The sequence below is a fragment of the Idiotropiscis lumnitzeri genome, chromosome 3, assembly GCF_059441095.1.
Source record: "Idiotropiscis lumnitzeri isolate Australia: NSW breed Sydney's pygmy pipehorse chromosome 3, RoL_Ilum_1.0, whole genome shotgun sequence".
NCBI lineage: Eukaryota > Metazoa > Chordata > Actinopteri > Syngnathiformes > Syngnathidae > Idiotropiscis > Idiotropiscis lumnitzeri.
Window position 1 is genome coordinate 2,137,067 of NC_142393.1, and position 23,426 is coordinate 2,160,492.

General features: G+C 42.5%; 1 protein-coding gene across 4 annotated transcripts; it reads left to right on the top strand.

The window, feature by feature from the left end:
• The first annotated feature begins 1,092 nt into the window (after positions 1-1,092).
• On the top strand, positions 1,093-8,420 carry kynu (kynureninase). 4 transcript variants are annotated; one of them, XM_088290783.1, is made up of 14 exons: positions 1,093-1,171; positions 3,780-3,966; positions 4,111-4,231; positions 4,293-4,375; positions 4,619-4,680; positions 4,755-4,826; positions 4,942-5,016; positions 5,645-5,791; positions 5,857-5,955; positions 6,039-6,112; positions 6,825-6,877; positions 6,974-7,059; positions 7,502-7,732; positions 8,138-8,420. In XM_088290783.1, exons 1-14 carry the CDS (start codon positions 1,130-1,132, stop codon positions 8,255-8,257), a joined length of 1,452 nt encoding a protein of 483 aa, XP_088146909.1. In that variant the 5' UTR covers positions 1,093-1,129; the 3' UTR covers positions 8,258-8,420. The 4 variants fall into 4 exon arrangements, with proteins under 4 accessions (XP_088146909.1, XP_088146912.1, XP_088146911.1 ...); XM_088290786.1 differs by lacking the exon at positions 1,093-1,171 and adding an exon at positions 2,356-2,863; XM_088290785.1 differs by lacking the exon at positions 1,093-1,171 and adding an exon at positions 2,358-2,782.
• Positions 8,421-23,426: the final 15,006 nt, after the last annotated feature.

Sequence of the window (23,426 nt, forward strand, 5' to 3'; positions counted from 1 at the left end):
AGTTATTGTTTCCATGCCAATGACTCCAAATTGAAGACTTTCTGACTCAGACTAAGTACAGTATTTGTTTACTTGATTGCTTCCCACCACTGGTACGCGAAGAGAAGCAGGTGTGCAGTCACATTGCGATCGTGAGACTTTCTCACGTCGCGTTTTTTTCACGGCTGTGCTGACACCTGGTCTTGTTTCAAAACACGTTTCAGTCGTTTGCAATTCACAGCAGAAGCGATACTTTGTTACTACTAAAGCGCGCTTTATTTTATTTTATTTTATTTATTTTCTTCCAAATATCTACTGTGATGTACAGGGGATTATAAACGGCAAGAACGAAATAGGACAATAAAGCTGTTTTAGAGAATTGTTAAAACGTGTGTAGTTTTTTTACTGCAAGAAGTTATCAAAAAATTTATTGTGTATAACGGACGGTAAAAATATTTGTATTTCAGTGCATTTCAGCATTTACTTTTGTTTAAGGGGTTGAATTAGAGCTACTTTGTAAGTGTGACTCGTCCTGAGCGCTATCTTGCACTTGACTGTTTTAGAGGCGTTGCTGCCATCTTGTGGATCTTTGAGAGATTTGCTGACACGGGCGAGAGGAGGTCACATTTGACTTCCAGCCACTTCCTCCTATTACGTTTTTAAATACTTGGGGTGACTGCGAGACCTAGTTGATCAGTTTTCCCCTACCTGTGTTGAATCACGACAAACATTGTGAACTAATAGCGATCTTGTCTCAATTTAGTCACAAAGCTTCTTAGAGTGAAATGTTTTGTTAATCACAAAGGGATTATTCTCTTGTGTGACTTGCATGGCATCAGGTGGATACATATGCCAATTGTCGAGTAGAAGAACATTAAATTGATCGGCTTGATGAACAAATATACATTATGTGTAGTAAATGAATAATTTGAGGGGCAATTAATTGAATAATGATAATTTCCCACGGTGCACTTAATGATCTCTTACTGGAATAGATGTCCTGAAACATCCAAATTGCATGAAGACCTTGATTGAAAGGAAGAGTGCAGTCAATGAAGAAGGGCGATCAAGAAGTATGTTTGAGTTTGAGGTCATAATAATTATTAACTGAAGGGAAAGATTGAGAGGTGAAAGAGCACCTCTGGATCAGATGATTGGCTGCCGGCAGAAGAGGAACATCTGCAACTCAACTGTGAGTTACAACTTTCTGGTCGCCAATTGTCCCGTGTACTTATTCCTTACTCTTTTACTTAGGTTTACCCGTATCTGTTCTTTGTCGTGACAGAAAGTGGGTCATGGGAAAAGGGTATATAGCCTAGTTGGTGTATGCGAGTTCACTTTCACAACGCTTAGGAACAGTTCACTTTATCTACTGTACTACGCCTACCGTACTGTCTTCAAATTCAACATGGGCCTGACTGCATTTTATTACATTTGTATTAATATTAGAATTAGAAACATTACCTTTATTCTAAATTATTTCATGTGGCTATTGAGAATGCAATTAAATATGCGACAGGTTTCAACCTAAGAACAGGGATTCCCAAGCAAGTTCTGAACCACACACTAACTGATTTGCAACCAGAAGTCCGAGAGACTTAAGATATTTTTATGTGCATGTGAAAATACAACATGTATTGATGGGCACCGCTTGAGCTCAGTAGTCCCCCCCCCTAAGGTTCCTGCAGGTGCAAATGTTCGGCACAGCTTTGATCAGCTTCCCGTGCTTTATCTTAGTCTTTGCATTGGTACTCAGAAGCGACGTTTTTGACCCATTTAAACACCAGCGAAAATCTCTCTTTGCTTGACAGGTGGGTGAATGCTCACCTACCACCGAGCGAGGATGAGTGCTAAAAAACAATGCATGGATGGATGATGTAAAAGAATGAGTATGTCATGTGCTGTCATTTGTGATGTTGACAATGTCAACATTTCGGCCTATAGTTACTTAGAACTTGAGAAACATTCTACAGGCCTGTGTTTGCAAAATATAATGCTCTGAGAGGTCAACCGTAGTATGTGGAAGCATATGCAATGAGCATTCAACACTGCTTTAGGGTGTCCTATGGTTTCCAAATTTCAAATTTCCCCATTGTGGGACTATTAAAGGACATCTTTATCTTTCACGACTGAATCCAGTGTATAACACTCCCTAGTTGGAAAGTCCACGTATATATTTATAGCATTTGGGGAGTGCATGTCTGATGCTGCAGTAATTAAAAACAAACAAATAACTAAATAAATAATCGAATATATAAATGAATGAATAAGTATATAAAGTAACCCAACACTACCACAACAATAGACTGCGTCAGGATTGGCAGTATGGCGCCTGCTGATGACGTCGCTGCGAGCCGGAAGTGTTCTCACGTGATCCGCCTGGGGTGCCCTGAATGCAAATGTATAAAGTGCCCTGACTGAACACCTTCGGCAAACAGAAAAACAACAACCGTTTGATGTCAGCTGAACAAAAATGTTTATTTCAACAGTGAACACCTCACGGCATCTTTTATTCACATGTTCGCAGACGCCCCCTCCTTTGCTCTTCCCCCGATCTCCGCGGAGCAAAAGACTCAAGTGTGTGCACGGCTGCAAAGTTGAGTTCGGTAACTTGTCTGTGGGCTCAATATTTGCCCCTTTTCACGATGACTTCCAGCTTGTCCATTTATCCTTCGACGGACATAGCTAGGCAGCAGTGATCTTGCGGCCCGAACCTTCAACCCACCATATAGGCTGTCTCTCCTGCTGCTGAGTGGGCGCACTGTGAGCGACTTGCGTCGATCAAGTGAAGCCGGTGCTACAGGTACTTGCCGAACTTTGACTTTTCCACCGAATATAAACAGAATCTCACTCAAAACAACAAAAACAACAAACAACGCTTAATGTACGTGTAAACAGGTTTTTGCTTAATGTCAGAAAACTGCAGTCACCAAAATTCACATGTACCTCTCTACCTATGTCCACATCAATCTCTGAGAATATCAAAACGATCGCCTCAATATTGTAATGAATTGGGTTATCTGTTCTTGTGTTGACGTTTGTGTTTTACTGAGTTGTGTTGTTTCCGACTTTTCTGAATGCATCACGCGACTCACCGGACGGGCGGGGTGGGCGAGAAAGAGTGAGTGAGTGATCCGTGTTGCTGATGATGATAGAGCGCGTTGCCTGGAGTTGGCATCGGTTACGGCCAACAGTAGCCGTGTGTCTTTCGAAGACGCAACAATATGCTGCATTTTGAGGACGTTAAGCGTTTTCCCAATTGATTACCAATATTAAGCTTAAAGTGATTATAGCTCCTATTGAGATGCTGACGTTAATGTCCACTATACCCCAAATATTGGTGCAATCGTTTTGGTATTTTCAAAGATATATTTGGGTATAGATTGAGACAACAATCTGATTTTCTTCATATTTTTACACAAGATAGATGGATTGTTGTCTTTTATTGTCACGAGCATCTGCTGACCATGCGAAAGCAAGCTTGTGTGACTTCAGCTTATGACTCCTGATGTTTTATAATAATATTAATAAATATACATTTAAAGAGCACTTATGGACTTTCAGATTTGATTCATTAATCTCTTCAATGTTCATATGCTAGTTAATTAACTGTAGTCGAGATTCATGTTGTACTTTGAAGACACTCAAGCAGTAAAAATTTTTGTTGTAACTAAACAATGCTAGACTTTCTGCAGGGATCGCCACTGAATGAAGCCATTTTGAAGTGGTTGTGAACGTGAGAGTACTAAATCGTTATGTCATGTTATTTGCTGTATGTAAAAATGTGTTTGATTTTGCAGGCTGACCGAGAAGCAGCAATGGACCAGATGACCGGCTTGACTGCGAGAGAGACTGTGGAACAGGTGGCCGCTTTGCTAGGCTGCCCTACAACGTCTGAGCGGGTGGCTGCGTTCTTGGACGACCATGATGAGTTGAGACACCTCAGAGAGAACTTTTTGGTGCCCAAAATAGCGGAGTTACCTACCTGTGAGTGGACAGTGTATTTTTGATTTCCGCAGGAAAAAGTTTCACACCCATGATCGAGAAAACAAATTGTGACACGTTGGAGTGTGTCATCTTGTAACATGCCGTCACCGTGTGTAAGCGTTTTGTTGTTGCTATGACCCACAGCTGATCTGTCGCTGGTAGATGGCGCGAAAGACAGCATCTACCTGGTTGGCAACTCGCTGGGCCTGCAACCCAAATTGGTCAGAAAGTACTTGGAGGAGGAGCTGGACAAGTGGGCCAAAATGTAAAGCAAGTCTTCCGTGCCACAAAGGTGAACTTTGTTTGATGGCGTTTGTGTTTTTCAGGGGCGTGCACGGCCATATGGAGGGGTCGCGACCTTGGGCCTGGGCCGAGAACGACCTGGAAGCGCTCATGGCAAGAGTTGTCGGTAAAACAATTGAAATGCCACCGTATGGTTTAGATTGCTAAAGCATGAGCAGGCTCGTGTTATTATTTTTTTAAATAGTGTAGTATTTAGAATAAAAGCATCTAAACCTCCGACATGTAATTAAATTCCCAGGGGAGTTTTTTTGTTTTGTCAGACTTTCCAGTATCCAACTTTACCAGTTTAAAGTTGAAAAGGACTGTTTCTAAATTGTCTGTGTGTGTGTGTGTTTTTCTTTTCCCCCAGGAGCGCGTCCTGAAGAGGTGGCGCTGATGAACGGGTTGACGGTCAATTTACACCTGCTGATGGTACCAAAGCAGACACATTTGAATGATGTTAAAAAAAAAAAATTCTTCAGTAACATCTGACTTTGATTTTGTAGCTTTCCTTCTATCAGCCCACGGCTGCGCGCCACAAGATAGTTCTGGAGGACAAAGCCTTCCCTTCGGATCACGTGAGTGCTTTGAGTTGTCACGCCGAAACCACACGTTGACTTTGAATGACACCCATCTTATCCATACGACTGCTTGGCCTCTTTGACGTAATGCCACGATGCCATCTTTTGTCAGTATGCTGTCGAGTCTCAGATCCGACTACGAGGATTTGACCCGGAGCAGAGCATGGTCCTGCTGAAGCCCAGACCGGTATGTCTTATTGTAGAGAATCAAAAAGGCAAAGGAAAAAAAACTGTGAAACTGTGGTCGCTCATGTTTTAAGTCCACATTTTTGTTTGGCCATACGAAATTGACGTCAAACAGTTGCTACAGATCACAACGGTCGAGAGACGCTTGTTGTTAAAAAATAAACAAAAAAAGGAGCTGATGATTGACAAAACCGATGGAATGAAGTTTAATGTAGAGCGGGGGTCTTCCATCCTGTTCCTCGGGGGCCGGCGTCCTATCGGGTTTGCATCTCTCCCCGCCGCAACACACCTGATTCAAATGAGCAGATAATCAGCAGGGTCTCTAGACGCTAGATCGCAATCGTGATGGAAAACGGGCACGGCAGCGGCCCTCGAGGAACAGGATTGAAGACCGCCGATGTCGACGGTAGAAAAGGAGAGGTGAAATGGCGGGATGGTAAACGCATTTCCACCACGGGCCGCATCGTAGTTTTAGTTTTGGTTTTAGTTTCCCTTCATTGGTTACAACTGTGAAAATCATAGACATATAAAATCACTGTATTATGTTGTCACTGTACATATGCACAAAATGTTTTTTTAAGAACAAAGAATGTTATACAAAATGGTGAGAAGTCCATTTGGGTATCCAGGGGGAGGAGATTCTACGAACCGAGGACATCGTAGACGTGATCGAGAAAGAGGGCGCCTCCGTGGCGTTAGTGATGCTCAGTGGAGTTCAGTACTACACCGGTCAGCTGTTCAACATGGCCGCCATCACCGAGGTTGCCCAAAACAAGGTGAGAAGAACGTCACAACAATTTGCATCCAGTGGACTCGTTTGGACTGTACGTTTGCTGGCCAGGGCTGCTCGGTGGGCTTCGACTTGGCCCACGCTGCGGGAAACGTCGAGCTGAAGCTGCACGACTGGGGCGTGGACTTTGCTTGTTGGTGCTCTTACAAGGTCACCACACAAGCTCAGGCAGCACATTGACACGAGTCGTGTATTTGGGGCAACTTTGTCTCGTTATGTCCATGTTTGTTCAGTATTTGAACTCAGGTTGTGGGGGGATTGCTGGAGCATTCATCCATGAGAAACATCAATACAGCGTCAAACCTGCGTGAGTGAACTCTTATGTTTCCGCCGAGACAAATTCTTGTGTGGGGCTGCTTGATGGGGAAACTTAACAAAAAAAATAAGCACAAAAGCTCTGACCAAATGGTGTCTGAATGTTTTCCTAAAGACCGTAAGGGAGAACACAATGAACTCTAACAGACTAATTCTATTTTATCCTCTAAACTAAAGAAGTGGACCTCACACTAAATGAGAACTTTATTTCGCCTTGATTACAGATGTTGAGAATATTGTGTGACTTGAAAGTAAAATCTCAGACTCGAAATCCAAAGAAAAGTTCTTAATTGTTCTTTACTTCTTACTTAGCTACTATCAGACCCTTTTCCATTCCGAGGACAAGCCACGTCACACAAATCCAATGTGACTGTTTAACATTCACTAAGTGCACGAAACAACTCGTGTGATAAGAATGACTGAATTATGTGAAGTCTTTTGTTGTAAGTTACGTCTTGTCTCATTCTAACGTCAACGTCATCACTATTTCGAGATACGAGGATTTGACTTGAAAACATGATTAACTGGCAATGTTAATGACAATGACAATAAAGGGATTTCTATTTCTATTTCTAAATGAAAGAAGACATGACAGGTACTTCTCATCTGTACGTTTATGCTAGACCGGCCGAGATCTGATGTTTGTCCACATTAAGAAGAATGATGTTCAGAGTTGAATGTTTTTCCCTGTTGTGTGCTCGCAGGCTGACGGGCTGGTGGGGTCATGACTTAAAAAGTCGTTTCCAGATGAACAACGGTAAACAAACATTTCTTCAGCAACCGCAATAGTGCCATCTTGTGGTGGCAGTGGACACTGCACTCAACAAAAACGTTTGTGTGTGCCTCCGTGCAGAGTTGGAGCTGCAGCCTGGCGTCAAAGGCTTCAGACTGTCCAACCAACCCGTTCTTCTTGTGTGCCCCCTTCAGGCCAGTTTGGAGGTGCTGCTGCCCACTTGGCCTGTACAGCGCAAAGCACAGACACTTCTTGTGTCCACGTAAATTGTCGTGCGCATGCGTTTGGCGTCTATGTGTGTGTTCACAGTTCGGTAATTCAGGTTTACCTCTCACAGATTTCTTTTTTCCTTTCTTTTTTTTTTTTTTTACTCATAAACGACTGAAATACTCTTGCACTCTTACTTTATTTTCGAGCAACTTTGACCGCAGCAACGGCAAACAACTTATTATATTGTTTTCTTTTTATATTACATCCAGTTGTAACAACCCACATTAGGCATTAAACATTAAATATTATATTACTGGTAAACAAAGTGTTCCTAATTTTTTTTATTGACACTTGTATAATACGATCGGGGCATTCTTCTTATTTTTTGAGAGCAAGCATCTGTAAATTTGAATGGTGACAACAATGTTTGTCTTCCAGGTTTTTAACATGACCAGCATGCAGATGCTACGCCGGAAGTCTGTGCTGTTAACAGGCTATTTGGAGTATCTAATCGGCCACTACTATAAGGAGGATCCCGCCCACCCGGGCAAACCTCACGTGCACATCATCACGCCTTCCGACCCGCAGCAGAGAGGCTGCCAGTTGTCACTCTGCTTTTCCGTGCCCATCCAGAGAGTCTTCCAGGAGCTGGAGAAGAGGGGAGTGGTTGTGAGTAGCCTTCAATCACTAGACCGTGGAAAAAATGGATTATTCATTTTTCATCTAATAAAGGTCTGCTAGCTTAATGCTAACGTCATGAGAAATCCCATAGATGGGTTAATAGAAATTAGCCTGGATGTTGCTGAGCCACATTCTATTTATTTATGTTATTACTCTCCATTTTAAATACACAACTACTGTATTTTATAATCCCATTTTCATTATCGAACCTTCCCCTTTTTTATTTTTTGCAAGGTTGTAACAGACCGATGGCAGTATCATTCATTTCAGTGGTACTGTATTCTTAATAGAAGTTGCAAATGGCCCCTGGCTCCAAGTTTGGACACCCCTGCCTTCCAGTCACATATGTGGGGAAGTGCGTGACAATGTTGTTTCTCGTTTTTCGCCCCTCAGTGTGACATGCGTCAGCCGAGCGTGTTGCGGATCGCGCCGGTGCCACTCTACAACTCCTTTAGTGACGTCCATCGCTTCATCCAAAGTTTGGGAGCGGCGGTGGCCACCAGCTGCCAGTGAGCCGCCTACAAGTTCTCGTCATCCATTGCAGCCTTTTTAACTTTTCCTTGACTTTCTGTGGGTTTAAGATCAGGGGATGTGGTTAATATTTGCCACCTGTGGGCCTGTGAAGCCCTTTGAGACTCGTTTGTGACTAAGGGCTAAATAAATAAATGTGACTTGACTTTGACAAGCATTCAGCCTCATCAGTAAGAACAATAAAGACTTAAACAAAGCAAAAAAAAAAAAAGCGTTATCCCCTCAGGGTTAGGGTTTGTACCGTTTTTTATCTTTTGTCTGGGTCATCACTATAAAATTCAATGGTTGTGCACTGAAATTTCTTGCTTTTTTATGAATATGTTGGAAAAGAAATCCCTGAAAAATAAAGCGCGATGTGGCGAGGGATTACTTTATTCCACTTTTCAATTGCGCCCTCTGGTGGAGAAGATGATTACGTGACATTTTATCCACCTACAAATTGCAGTCAGAATTTGCATTAATTACATCGCACTGTCCTTTCTATGTGCTGTTTCTAAAAAAATAAAATAAAAAAAAACATAAACGGTTGTGTTACACTTTATTGGGAATTTGATGCACCTTGGCCAGACACAAAAAGGAACTGACAATAAATGTCTGTCCGCGCGCGTGTGTTTATGCGTGTACACGCACAAGCTCATGGCTTACTTTCCAAGTGTGTTGTGTGCAAGCTTGACACGGTCAAGCATCCCGAAGTCACTGTCAGCCAGGATTGATTTCCTCTGCCTCTCCTGGAGCACAACTGACCCCTCCAGTTGTGTTACCTTGTCATCTCAACACTCTCAACAGAAGCCAGATGAGCTGCAAGTAGCACGCACGCACTTTACAACTGGGCCCCTTTTGGTAATTTTTACAATTTTTCATAAAACATTAAATGGTCAAAATGACAAAAGTTTAATTTGTTTAGTAATTTAAGCCTTACATTACCAGTAGATTATAGGATAAAATAGTAAAAACGTTCACTTGTCTCCTACTTGAAGTTGTAAATACCCAAACTCCATATAATGTTGTCTGTGTTCGTTTATTTGCAAGCATCTGTTGAAGTGGATTCGTTTGGATGTGGCTGCTGAAAGTCTTCTAATTGACCAGCAGAGGGCAACTCAGCACCATGTTATGAGCCGCACATGTTAGAAGTCCGTCTGTGCCCTTTGACCCCAGTCAAGGAAGAGGGTCACTTGATCCAACTATTGTGATTCTCGAACTGTGATTAACTCGGTGGGATCATTAAAAAGCCAAAAAAAGATGAATGGACACATATGGGGACCAACCTAATTAAAGTTTATGCAAATTAAAAGATCTAATATGATTGTGTGTCGTCAAATTTGACATGCCTGCATTTTTTATTTTACAAAGTATATTTACGACAATTTGTTCAGGCGAGAATTTAGTCCTTTTTTAATTTTTTTTCTTTAAAGGAGAATACGTCAAGTATTGATGGGCATCTGGGTGAACCGATTGGGACAGAGTTTCAAAGTAGGGCTTTAAACAGGGGTTAGCATCTCAGAATAGGGTTTAAAATTAGGGATAGGGATTCTAAGTAGGGATTACAACTAGAGATAGAGTTTTGAAATCGGGTTTATAGCAAAGGGTAGAATTTAAAACTTGGATTCGAGTTTTGAATTAGGTTTTAAGAATAGGGTAAGGATTTGGAAGTAGGTTTCAAAACAAGGTTAGGGTTTCCAACTAGGTTTAGGGTTTCCAATTAGGGTTGGGGTTTCCAACTAGAGTTAGGCTTTCCAAGTAGGTTTAGGGTTTCCAACTAGGGTTGGATAGGGTTTCCAATTAGGGTTAGGGTTTCTAACTCGGATTAGGGTTTCTAATTAGGGTTAAGGTTTCCAACTAGGGATAGGGTTAGGGTTTTCAATTAGGGTTAGGGTTTCCAACTAGAGTTAGGCTTTCCAACTAGGGTTGGATAGGGTTTCCAATTAGGGTTAGGGTTTCTAACTCGGATTAGGGTTTCTAATTAGGGTTAAGGTTTCCAACTAGGGATAGGGTTAGGGTTTTCAATTAGGGTTAGGGTTTCCAACTAGAGTTAGGCTTTCCAACTAGGGTTGGATAGGGTTTCCAATTAGGGTTAGGGTTTCTAACTCGGATTAGGGTTTCTAATTAGGGTTGGGGTTTCCAACTAGGGTTAGGGTTAGGGTTTCCAATTAGGGTTAGGGTTTCCAACTAGGGTTAGGGTTTCCAATTAGGGTTAGGGTTTCTAACTCGGATTAGGGTTTCTAATTAGGGTTAGGGTTTCTAATTAGGGTTAAGGTTTCCAACTAGGGTTAGGGTTTCTAAGTAGGGTTAGGGTTAAGAGGCGAGTTTTCACGTTAGGGTTAAGGTTTCAAACTTGATTGAAGGTTTTAATCTAGGGCTAAGGTTTAGGGTTAGCTTCGGGGTTTCAAACTAGGGTTAGGGTTTTTACTCGGGTTAGGTTTTAGTGAGAGTTTTAATGTTTCTAAGGTTAGGGTTGGAGTTTCACGTTAGCGCTAGCTTTTCAAACTAGGGTTTAAACTCCCTTATTAAAAAAACGTACCTGTCACTGATGTAGACTATTAATGCTAATATGCATAATATATTCATACAATATTCATTCTGTCGAGAAATGCATAAAATGGATTCCGTAGAATTCCTGAACGCAAAGTTGAATAGTTCTGTTGGAGGAAGAAAGAAAACAAGAACGATCACCCATGACGGCGAGAACTTTCCTCCTCCTCAGACTCAAACATCTCCATCTTCAGTCGCCAATAAAGCGGCGCATGCCGACGGTGGCGTTGCGCCGCGGCGGCCGTGGACAGTCGGCAGCAGATAAAGATGAGGTCGGCACCCGCGCGCATGAAAACAGGAAAGCAGTGCCGGCCCAATCAAAAGTTCCATTAACCTGAAGCACTGAGAGCTAATTGAGGGGGCGGGCGAGCTCCACGGCCAGCGCCGCGGCGATGTGAGCGGGCGTGGTGGCGTGACACGTTTGACGTTTTTGTAATTATGAAGGATAATAAGGAGTCGAAGCAGGCAAACAGCCCGGCACAACGTTTGGGCCAGAACACAAGGACCGCTCCAACCTTTGATAACCCACATGAGGATGACACACATGGAAGTTGAGGAGGTGGAGGGGGGAGGGGGGCTGCAAGCTTTCGGAAACGTGGACGATGGCGGCTCCTCTGATGCGCTCTTATCTCCTCCCTCGGGTGAAAGATGTTCTAATCTGTCACCGCAATACTCTTAAACCCTGGTGCGGCGATTGGACCAACTTTTGTTCGCGATAATCCTCCACGCCGGCGAGGGGAGGTCATGTTTGTCACAAATGTGCCAGCGACCCCGCCCCCTCCGCCACCCCCCACACCTCCTAGTGGGCTTAATTTAGAGTTGAAAGACGCTCTAAACACGGAGCACACGAAGGGACTCTCGAGAAGCGTTTTTGTTGCAAAAAAAAAAAAAAAAAAAGGCAGGTTCCGCGATGACGTCATTAATCTTAAATGAGCTGCTCGTTATATTTTTAATCTGTTCTTGTTTGCTTGATCGAGTGATAATTTGAACGTGTCAAACGGTAAAAATACGAGCAAACAACCGGGCCGTTTCTGTGCAATGCACCGTCGGGACGAGGCTTTCCCGGCGTGCGCAGCGACGTGAGTCCCGACTTCATGCTAGGATGAGAGAATGTCAATAGGCCCTCGAGCGAGCCGATCGATTGATGCCTGACACCTCGGCTTGCGCGGCGGCTTCTGGCCTCTTATCAATGACGTGCTTTGCTCTTGCTCTCGCTCATGAAACGTCTTCTTGTTTCCTTGAACGCACTTTATTTTGTCGCCAAAAACAAAACGACATGCCTTGTAATCATCTTCCATGTTGCTGTTATGCATTTTGTCACTATGACTAGTGTGTTTGTGTGTGTGTGCAATTTGGTATCATGTGCAACGATGAGGCTCCGTCCATGCAGTCGAACGTGACCTCGTTCTTCTTCTCGACTCTTTCTCGACACTTTTGCGAATCGTAATCTCAATTTCATGTTATGAAGAAAACAAAAAGTCACCACCTTCGGACAAACCTGAACGATTTATCGCTTTGGGACTAAAATCGCAATCTCAGACAACGCGATTTTATGATTGTCAAAGCTGCGTTTTTTTTGTGTTCTACACTCATGTTGTACGTCACACAAACCAGTGGCGTACTGATTTGAATAAAAAAAACGTGGTGCAGTCGCCCGTCGTCCCGGAAGTAATTTATCCCGCCGATACTTGAATGCTCGCCACCAAGCAGTAGCAGTACGGATTTTATTTGTTCTATTTGCAAATCGGTGCACAGCAGCAGCAACAAGCTGCGTGATGCAAATCCTCTGTGGTGACAAATAAGCGACCCCACTAACAAGTAGCGTTTTAACGAAGGAGGCGAACCAGGATATTATTTATTTATATATATTTGTAAATATCACTGCAAATCAAATCAAAATCAAAATATCTGTCAGAAAAAATCGCAATACAAGCTTTGGCTAATGTCGGCAACAGGTGACCTTGCAGCCCCTTTGTGTCATTGAGCGCTTGCTGCTCCAGCTTTGAAATGTGTTTTGCTTACAGCAGGAAGAAATGTAAATATTTGAACGGATCCATTCCACATTGTCATCATTGTTACCTTGCGTCTATTTACGCTGGGCCGGTGACGCAACTCCGCTGTGTACACTGTTTACATCCACTTGTGTTTACATGGCTTCAATCTCACTGAAATATTTCCTGCTCCCGGGGCACATAATCCAGCATGCAACTCCAGCTGCTCGCTTTTGTAATCAAGCGCCACTTTTTATTTTATTGGATTATTATTATTAATTTTTTTTTTTTACATGTAAGCCTCTGATGCTCCCGGACTTCACACGTCAGCAGACTTGTGTAACAACTTTGTGTTTCCAAATAACTCCTGTCAAACGCTTGCAGAACAAACCTTCAGTCAACAAGGCATCAAGTACTTAATTTCTCACTCAGCAGTGGCGGGCGGTCAAGGCCTTCAAGGCCTTCTCTGCTGGCCTAACATAATCAATAAATCATGATCATATTCTTCACATTGATGTCATATTATATCCTAGCGTTGTATTTTTAGGTGAGAGTTTTTATCCAATCAGAATTCAGCTAGCTCGTGTTGCTAGGCAGATTTCATAATACCGGTAGCACGCACTATTCGTCCGAGGCCTTCAGACAGAATCGCGCGGGCGTCTGTTCAACAATAAATTTCAAATTTCGTTCAAATGTGTATTTTTGCCACATTTCGCGTGAATATTGAATAATAACAATTATGTTGACGATCCATCCAAAATAAGATTTTTGGAGCTTCATCGATTCGTCTTTATTATGGCTGCGGCTAACCGGAGTCGATCCCAGCTGACTTTGGAGACGAAGCTGAGTACACGCCGGACAAGTCGTCGGCCATTCGCTGGGTTTATATAGCCGAACGGCCTTTCACACTCACGTTCAGATTAAATGTCGGTCGGGTCTCGAATGAACGTGACTTGCATGTTTTTGGGGAAGGGAAGGAGGTCAGTGTACCCCCAAAAAATCCCAGACCAGCACGGGGAGAACTTCGAAACGCTACACGAGGTTTGATGTTGACGCTCGACCGCAAACCAGATGGTGACATTCTCCAAAGCGAAATTAATTAATTTTTTTTCTGCTTTCACTCCACATTGCAAAGAAAGTGCAACTTGCCAACATGTCCAATGGCTGGAAAAACGTCTCCCTTTTCAGCACGTGTAAATATAGAAGCATCATATTTGTGATATCTGTAAAGCAAATGACATCTTACAAATTAATCCCCCTTAGAAAGCGATTTTTATCTTATTTTGAAGGGTGCGTCGCGTTGATGCTGATTGATAGAATAATTCACAGCTTGGCGTGACCACACGCCACCGCCGCTGTGATCTCCCTCCGCAACTCCGCACGGACTTAAAGATGTATGAAAAGAGGCAATTTACAATTATCACGGTTGGATCTGTGGCGCTGTCAGGCGAGCGGGACGCCGGCGCTGTTGTTAATCTCCCCGAGTGGCTGCCATGATGATGTTGCCGCGCATATGCAACTTCAATTTGTGCACTTCAAAACGAAGCAAGATGAAGATGTCCGCAAGATGGGAGCACTTACTTCTTTTGTGTGGCCTTTTGCATCCTCGACAGGACGTCCGTCGCCTCAACGACGCCTGACAGCAGCACTTTGACCCGCACTTCACGGTACTCCAAGACAAATACATATGTAGCACAAAGCATCCATGTTTCTAGCTGTGGATAAACCACACTCGTGTTTCGGTGACCAACCTCTTTTTACGATTTTACATATTTTAAAGTAAAAAAAATGGAAAAAAAAAATATATATATATTTTATATATTTATTTTATATTTTCAAACGGTCGTCGAGTAAGAATGTCTGGGCTGGCTCTGCCCTCTCGCAAGTGAATATCGAATCATAAGACGCGTTTGTCATTTCAACATGAAGCCTGAAAAGGCCTTGTCACCAACTCGTGATCTGATTGGCTATCACAATTGTCTGTCAATTGTGAGAGCCTGTTCACTCATACAGCACAGACACACGCCAGAAAGAATCTGAAGGCCGGTGGTATTTTGAAATCTGCCTGGCAACACGAGCGAGCTGAATTCTGATTGGATAAAAACTTTCACCTAAAAATTCAACACTGGGATATAATTTGACATGACTGTGAAAATAATTCCAATATAAATATGCTTTTGAACTCATCAAGTGATGCAAATCTTTTCAATTCACTTTCAAAATTATTCCCAAAACAGAGACACACGTTAGTTCTTGTCTTGAAGATTTTGACTTGTGCAAGAGCCACCCGCTCTAAATTCGAGTCGCTTTTGAATACTGTGGCAGAGTTGCTTATTTCGTATGCACTGTACATTAGTCGTGCCGTTTAATTTTCAAAGTCAGAGAATTTGCGAGTGCTAAATTGGATGAATTATTGATTGGCTGGTTCTACATCATTTCAAATCTTGATAATTTGCCTTGCTCATTCTTTGGGAGTTTAAAGATAGACTATTTGCTTTCTATGTGTTACCCCACATGCATACTGTATGTTTTTTTTATTCAGATGGCTGCTGACGGTGTCCGATGCGACTGCAATTAAACTGAAAACTTGTCTCGCTCGTTCAGTGAGCTCCTGCAAAGCTTCGTGTCTGCGGCGTGCTCTCACGTTTGCGCAACACTTTGTGCTCGAGCAATTTTCTTCCCGCCGCTTTGGCTAACTGATGAGCGGCGCTTTTGCGGTCTTCCTGTTTATGTGCGGGTCGGCCGACGCTGAGGTGGGATCCATCGCAGCGCGTGTAAACACTCCTTCGGGGTCGTCATTGTTGTGAACACGAGAAGGAGCTCCGATGCACGCTGCCAGTCAAAAGGTTGCGATGAAGTTGCACGAGAAAATCGCTGCAATGTCTAATACGAAATCGGCTGTGTACTTCAAAATGTGAGCTTTGTGTTTATTTTTTAATCCATACATTTCCTCAACACATTCCTATTAATTATACGTTTGTTTGTGGTTCTCGGGTGTATTTGAGAGGCTCTTTGAGTGAAAACGGATGGCGATCCCTGACTGAACCTCTTTTGGCATGAATGTGTGAGGAGCGGAATTATCTGGACGTGTTGTTGCTGACTGCTACCCCACAATGGCGGCCGGCGCATACTGCAGCCTTAAACCCTCATTGACCGCAATCACTGATTTTCTTTCGAGAGAGAGAGATTAATCAGGATTGACTCTTTGCTCTCAAATTGTTCTCTCATTTGTTTAATTGAAACTGGACAGAGAGTCTTAATGTTCTTCGGTGCAATCAAAGAGACTTTGTGACTCTCTGAGCGTCCGATTCGATCAACACAAGCCGCCGCGCGCAAAAGACCCTCATCTTTTTATTTATCCATTTTTGTTTCATTATTACTGACTTGAAAGATTCAAGGAGAAAAACAAAAACATACACGTCACAAATGACCACTCAACAGCAACTTGACCTTCTTCGCAGACCACAAATACAAAATTACATTTAATGTACACCTTGAAATAGTCATCACTACTTTGTTAAATCATTTGATTTATTCGGGCCCAGAATTGGTGCTGCATGCATTCGATGTTTGCGGCCACAACTGCTCCAGATGTGGCCATGTAGAATCGTGGCTTTAGGGGTCAAAGGGAAAGCCAAAAAGTGTAGCTCCAAATGATTGCCTTTGTTTCCTCCCTTCTGTCTTAGTTTTAATTCACATATAGTAAAAAAAAAAATCAAATAAAAAAAATAAAAGTGCTCTGTTTTATTCTTGCTTTGTTTTGGAGCTTCATCCGACTCACGCAAAGTCATAAAAATTGCATGCTGCAAGATAAAATTTTTTTTAAAAAAATGCATGCAATAGCTAATTTGACTTTTTTTTTTTTTTTTTTTAAACATCACCCACATATTAAGAGCAGAACACAAGAACAGACTGAAAAAGAAAAGAAACTCCATCCAACCATGTTCCGCACTGCTTATCCTAACTTGGGCCACGAGTGCATGTGCCGGAGCCGATATAATACGTTCAACAGCACAAGGGTGGTAAAATGCTTTGCGAATCACACGAAAAAAATCAAACAAAACGTTGAAAGTAAACAAGAAACACGTAAAGTGTTACAGCAACACAACATATGTTTCCAGCGGCTTGCCGATCTCATGATCTTCCAGTGTAAAATCGACTGCGACCGTCTCGGACCTGTTCAGCCTCAACGAGTGGCGGCGGCGACGTTCGCAGAGATGCCGCCGAGTGGAGGAGCTTTGACTCGTCAGTGTTTGCAAGTGTCTGCGGGGCGGCGGCGTCAGGGAGGAACGCGTGCTTGTTGGCGCTGAAGGGCTCCGCGAGCGGGATCCAAGCCAGGGTCAGGAGGGTTAGCAGCATGTCCTGAAAGCAAACTGCGACCTACTTTTACGAGCAAACAACCTGCCACGCCGCCTTGACACGTCGCCTCGCTCGCAAAAGTCACAAAGGTCAGAAGAGAAGACAAATCGCAAAAGCTCAAGTAACAAGTCGCAAGGTTGGGAGCCCCGTCAGTGTTGCGCTCAAACTCAAACTGTGCGCCCCAGCGAAAGTGTCCGATGTCCTTCAAAGGAAGAAGCCTTCTCGAAAAATTCAGCATGCTGTGAAAATAAAAAAAAATTTTTTTCCAGACAATAAACGTTGATAAAGGTGGGAAATTCAACAAAATATTTTTCCCCATCTCCATTGGATGCCATTTAACTCATAAAATCAAATCAAATGAATCTTTTACCCTGACACGAATGCAGTCGGGAAGAAAACAAACATCTTCGTTCAAACCATTTCAATGCAATCACTTTTCTTTGGTCGAATGACAGAGAAAGCTGAATTGGTCATCACCAAATTCTCTCAAGTCAACTTGAAGCATCAAGCTGCCATAGCAACCACATCTGTCACTCATTCCGGAACTTCCTGGTCCGTTCACAAAGGCAACGTAATGTTAGAAACAAGCGCAGCCAGTGCGAGTGACCTCGCCTACGTGGACACGCACGCACAGAGACGTGGGTCGGGCCCGTAGCGCTTCAAATCCTCTCCGCTCAGGATCACGCCGCCGCTGGTTTCAAGTGTGACTCTGAGGCGTGCCGGAGATCTTATAGGGTTTGAAGTTGAGACGCACGGCGCCAGGCAAGCAGCCGCGCCTCCTTTCACCTCGCAGCATTTTCAACTGGCCAGGGGGAACGAGAGAAAAATCAAGCAGAAAAACAGAGCATGACCGGGAGGCACGACTGGTTTGTGTCTGCGGCTGCTTTGGATCGCTCCATCGCCAGCCAGCAAATCAAAGATGATGCTGTTCAAATCTCCCTCAGACCTGATCTGGTTCTTCTGCTCTCGAGCCTCCGAGGTCTTTCATAGCGGTGAAAACATGTCAGAATACATGAAAGAGGCAAATTTGCCTCAGCAGCTAAGGAGCTGGGAAGGGTCCATCACAAAAGGAGATCGAGGGAGGACCACATAACAACCTCGCCCACATCCTCATCCTCTTCTCCAGCCATTAATCCAATCATTCTTTGACACCAAGTACCCCAAAATTATATGAAAAAAAATACGCAGAAAAATAGTAACTCAAAGTACCACCTAAAAAAATTCCAAGCTCTCAAAGTCACGAGTAATACTCAAATATAGTCACTAGACAGAGGAATAATTCTGAGACGCTGTGTCTTTATTCCAATAGAATAGACTTTAAATATAGAGATATATAAAATCTTGACTTTACCAATGATACAATTAGTATTTTTTGCACATAAAGTCAAAAACAGATTTTATTAGCTAAATAAAAGTTCTTAAAGATAAAATGCAAGTGAATTGTACGAAAAGTTAAATACGACTGAACTGCACTTGGGCAGAGATTTTCCGTCCACTCGAGGATACTTGCGTGAGAATCACTGTGTGAGCCTTCCTCAAATGTATTTTATGCAATAATTTGAGTGCATTTTAATCACAGATGGCTTTATGTGTCCCTAAACATATTTATTTTTTATTTTTAGCAATTTGGGTTTTTGAGATTTTTTTTAATCAGTTTGACCTATAAAGCTTAGATTTTTCCATGCGTTGTCATTTTAGATGTCAGCACTTAATTCATAAATATTATAAAACATTGCCTACACAATATGAAAACCTGACATGAAATACAAAAGCAAATTTGGAATCAGTGCAAAAAAAAAAAACACTAGAAAGGCTTACTTGCATCTTTGAATTAAAAAAAAATGCAAATATTTGTTGGCCAGTGTATTTATGTAAAATGCAAGTCAAAAGTATTGGAAAGGAGAGGTCAGACATGTATGATTGCTCCAACTGGACGGAAACAATTTGATTTGACTTCCAAACTGATGAATATGTCAAAAAAAAAATATTCCAGGTGAAATGCTTGCATTTGAAGCTGAGACCCACCTTGGAAAGGAACAACTTTTGTCTGATGATTTGTGCAAAACTTTTGGGACATCTGACTGGCTAAATGCACGCACACTTTTTCAGGGTTTGATGTAACTGACATGAAAACCAGAGAGTTGTCTATGGGAGCAAAAAAAAAAAAAAAAAGAGAATCTGATTAATCAGAGCCTTTCAGTAATTCACATTGACCTCAGCCAGTGCAAAAACTTGGAATGACCTCAAGGAGAATTAACCACTCGTTTGGTAACAGATGTCCACTGAGCACACCAAGCAGAACAACAGGATCTGCTGACAGAAACATTTTTTAGAGCTGCAAAGAAAGATTCCACGCAACTGCTGGTGACAGTCGCACAAGCTTTCCCTTCGCAGAAGAAAACTAAGGATACAAGCGACGGGAGTCAGGGAAGATGCGCAAAAGATGGGAAAAGAAGTACGGAGACAAGCCTCAATAAGCGTCAGACAAAATGCTGATGCAAAAAATGAACTTTTACCAAAATGATGGAAAGCCAGTCGCTCAGCAAAAGAAAGAAAGAAAGAAAGTGCTCAAAATCATCGACAAACAAGCTCGTTTGTGAAACACAATGTCGCACTTTGCGCTTATGTTGCTTCTCCCAGGACGCGCTCACTAATCTTCACTGTTGATTGTAACACAAGATGGCAACTTAACGGCCCGCAGAAACAATTTGTATGCCAATTTGATGGAATTTCACTCCAAGTAAAAAAACAAAAAAAAAAACAAAGAAGGGGGAGCAAGTGGCCAAGTCAGCCTCCAGATTTACTGCATTTTGCGGACTAAAAGCCGCTACTTTTTTCCTCGATTTTGAACCATGCAACTAGTACAATAGTGCGGTTTTTCTGTGGATTTTTCTTCCACCACTAGGGGCGCTCTATAGTTCCGAAAATACGCTAAATAAATCTCTTTTTTTTACCTCTTGGGTCTGTTCTGTTTTAATGAGCAAAGTTGTTGCCGGGTTAAAAGGCACTGTTTTAAAAATCTGTTTATGTGCAAACAATCGTTCTGTACATGCGCTAAACAACTCATTTTTGAAAACATAGAAAAATACGGTAGACACGTTGTGGCATATTAGCATTTCTCCTGTTCAATAAAAGACCACAAGGAGAAACAACTAAAAAATGGCTTCGATGGAAACTTTATTTGGGCGTTTGCTACTGACGCTGGTTAAACAGCCGTAACAATTGAGATGTTAAACATTGAGAGCCAAATCACCTTCACGTGACGTCTTTCTCATTTCCCAACCTTACACCAACTTTGAGAGAGGAAGCTGATATGGATTTAGGAAAATCTGACGCCCCTTTTTTTTTTGTAAATATTTCGATATGCTGTACAACAGAAAACGAACGAAAACGTTTGCATTTCAAGCAACTGCGAGAGCTCAGAGGTGAGCCGTCGCACGCCGAACGGTGCGACTCGTCATATTGACAATGCGCAGAGTAAATAAGGAGGAACGGGCGAGGAAATGAAGGCGCCGCCCGCTTAAGACCTTATTGCTTTTGAGTGCTTCTTTACTGTTTCCGTATTTTTGACTGAAATCTTAATGCAGTGAGGATTAAAAGGATTACAACATAATCTTGAATAATCCAAAGTACCACGGACGGACGAGCGCTTGTAATCAGAGCGTAAAAGCTGTCCGGAGGTCTGACAACATTGTCAGTCACGTTGAGGATTAAATATTTGTGGCAAAACTTTTATTAATGTAGGGGGGAGGGTGGGTCAGTTTATTAAGAGGCATCTCGCAGCAAGCTCTGGCCAGATCACTGCCTGCAGGACAAAACCCAGGCAGATGAGGGCGAGACCAACACAAGCAGATTTACGACTCCAATTTTTGTTTTTGATGAGCGCTCGGCAGATTCATTACACATGTGGAGCACGGGGACGTCTGAGGAGGGAAAATCAATTTTTATTAGCTTTACTGAAATGCTGTCACGCCGTCCATTAGCTCCTCCATTAATTCATATTTTTCCCGAGTAGAAGCTGCGTGTATATTTTAAGGCTTCTGTACAGCATCACTAGAAATCATCTTTGCAGCCAAATAAGCATTTCATCAATGCTGCTTGTTGGCTGCATACGAGGGATCTGACACTTCTATTGACATTTCTGCTACAAATATAGACAAATAGAAGAAAACGTGTGCGTGCACGGAAAGACAAATATGAAAAGGGCAGGCTGGTGTTGACAGTGCTGCCCCCTAGTGCTCAACAGCTGCACCGCCATTGAACCTGACAACAGCTGGACAAGTGTTTGAGCCGGAGAAAAGCTGCCAGCCGCTTGATTTTTTTCTGCCTTGAAGCTGTAATGAGGTTGTGCCCTGGGGAGGGAGGCGAGGGGAAGCGTATTAATGCCTTTAAAAAAAAAAAAAAAAAAAACACCTTTTGCAGCCATGACAGAAAAGCAGGAAAAGACTGTCAAACAATGAAAGTGCAGTCAGTGAATTCCCAGAAATGGAAAACAAGCAGACATGCCTGCAAAAAGAGCCGGAGATGGAGTAGGACGCAGCACTGAACACAAACTATCTGGAAGGTGACGAATGGCCAAACATTCAAAACCACTCGAGGATTTCGAACCCTTTTTTTAAAATTTTTTTTTTATTCAAATCGGCTACGCTCAACCACAAAATTGAATATGGAAAGATTTGATTGTAATGACCACTTAGAATTTGTATTTGATAATTCTAACAATAAATAACATGTATATGTGTATCAATTTGTTCAAATAAGAAAACATTCTATTTCCAAATACATTCAAATGAAAAAAAAAAGAATTAAAAAACAGACACAAACGCACTTTGTGATAATTGGCAAAATAAAAACAATATGGGACGCATGTCATTCAGGTCAATGTGACTGAAAAAGTAGACACTTTTATTTTTTCTTTATTTTGGGTGTCAGGCGTGCGTGTGACGCGGTACCGATAAATCCGTTCTCGACACCGTTTGGCTGAAACTCACAGACGGACTACAGCACTGACTCTGGGTGCTATTCAAGAAAATGTTGAAGTGACTCGTTGAAATTTCAAGGCCACGTGAGCAGAGTCTAGTTGAATTCAGGTGAATTGTGTGATCGTGACGGTGTTTTTTCCGACCCGCGTCAGGATCTGCGTGAGTGACCTTAGTCAAGGACACACCCTGACAGTTTGATACCGGAGCTGCAGTCTTTTGGGTTTTGTCCCTGAACGGCATGCAGAATCATGACACGGAACCATCACGCACTTCCATCCACACGGCATCCTCCCCGGAAGATCCTGTCACCGTCACAAGTCAGGACTCTACCTCAATTGTTAGTCCTCACCTTGGCGCCGGCGCGGGTCAGGGCCAGCCGCACTTCCCAGAGGAAATGTCCAGCAAAGAAAAGGATGCAAAGGAGGTGAGCGCCATAAAGTTGAATTGTGCCAGAGGTCACACAGATGTTGAACCACAGCGTTTGTTTCGGGGAGCCTTTTTGAAACAGGCAGCATCGAGTTTCATTATGTGTCAAAATGCAGTGGCCGCTTGATTTAAGAGTTGCATTTAAGCCGTGATCAAGCTTGTCACGCAATTCATTCAATCGATTTCGCTAAATGTCATTTTTGTTTTTGTAATGAAGGCAGGTTTTGTCTCACAAAAGAAAAAAACAACAACAAAAAAAAAACCTAACCTTGCGACATTTCGTAATCTGATATACTTTTAAGAAGGTAGTTTTGAAACCCCTTCCAGACCGAACACATTTAATTTAATTTAACATGAATAAATAAGCCACACCAACTCTTTTCCCGAAAAAAAAGGAGATACAAGCCGCACTGGGCTCTAAGGCGCAGTTTTCGATGATAAAAAAAAGTTAGTTGTTTACTGCATGTACAGAACGATTTTGTCCTGTGAATGCACATAAAGGTACATCAACAGATTTTTAAAACAATGCCTTTTAACAGAGCAACAACTTAGATAATTAAAACAGACCCGAGAGAAAAAAAAAAATCGAAATTTATTTAGCATATTTTCTGAACTATAGAGCGCCCCTAGTGGTGAAAGAAAAATACACAGAAAAGCCGCACTGTTGCATTAGCCGCACGGTTCAAAATCGGGGGAAAAAGTAGCGGTTTATAGTCCGGAAAATACGTCATTAATTAATTATTATTATTTTTTTATGTATCCGTCTGTGGCTAAGCACCAAACCTGCGCCGTCTGTATGAAAGGCATCAACATGACCACGCCATCACCAGCACAAAGTTCCAAAGCAAAGTGCAAGAACCAAAC

Bases quoted from the DNA above. Each gene is read 5' to 3' on its own strand.
- kynu (XM_088290783.1), top strand. From the start codon at position 1,130: ATGATTGGCTGCCGGCAGAAGAGGAACATCTGCAACTCAACT. The intron at 4,681-4,754 runs GTACCAAAGCAG...TTGATTTTGTAG, and splicing joins TCAATTTACACCTGCTGATG to CTTTCCTTCTATCAGCCCAC. The intron at 6,113-6,824 runs GTGAGTGAACTC...GTGTGCTCGCAG, and splicing joins CAATACAGCGTCAAACCTGC to GCTGACGGGCTGGTGGGGTC.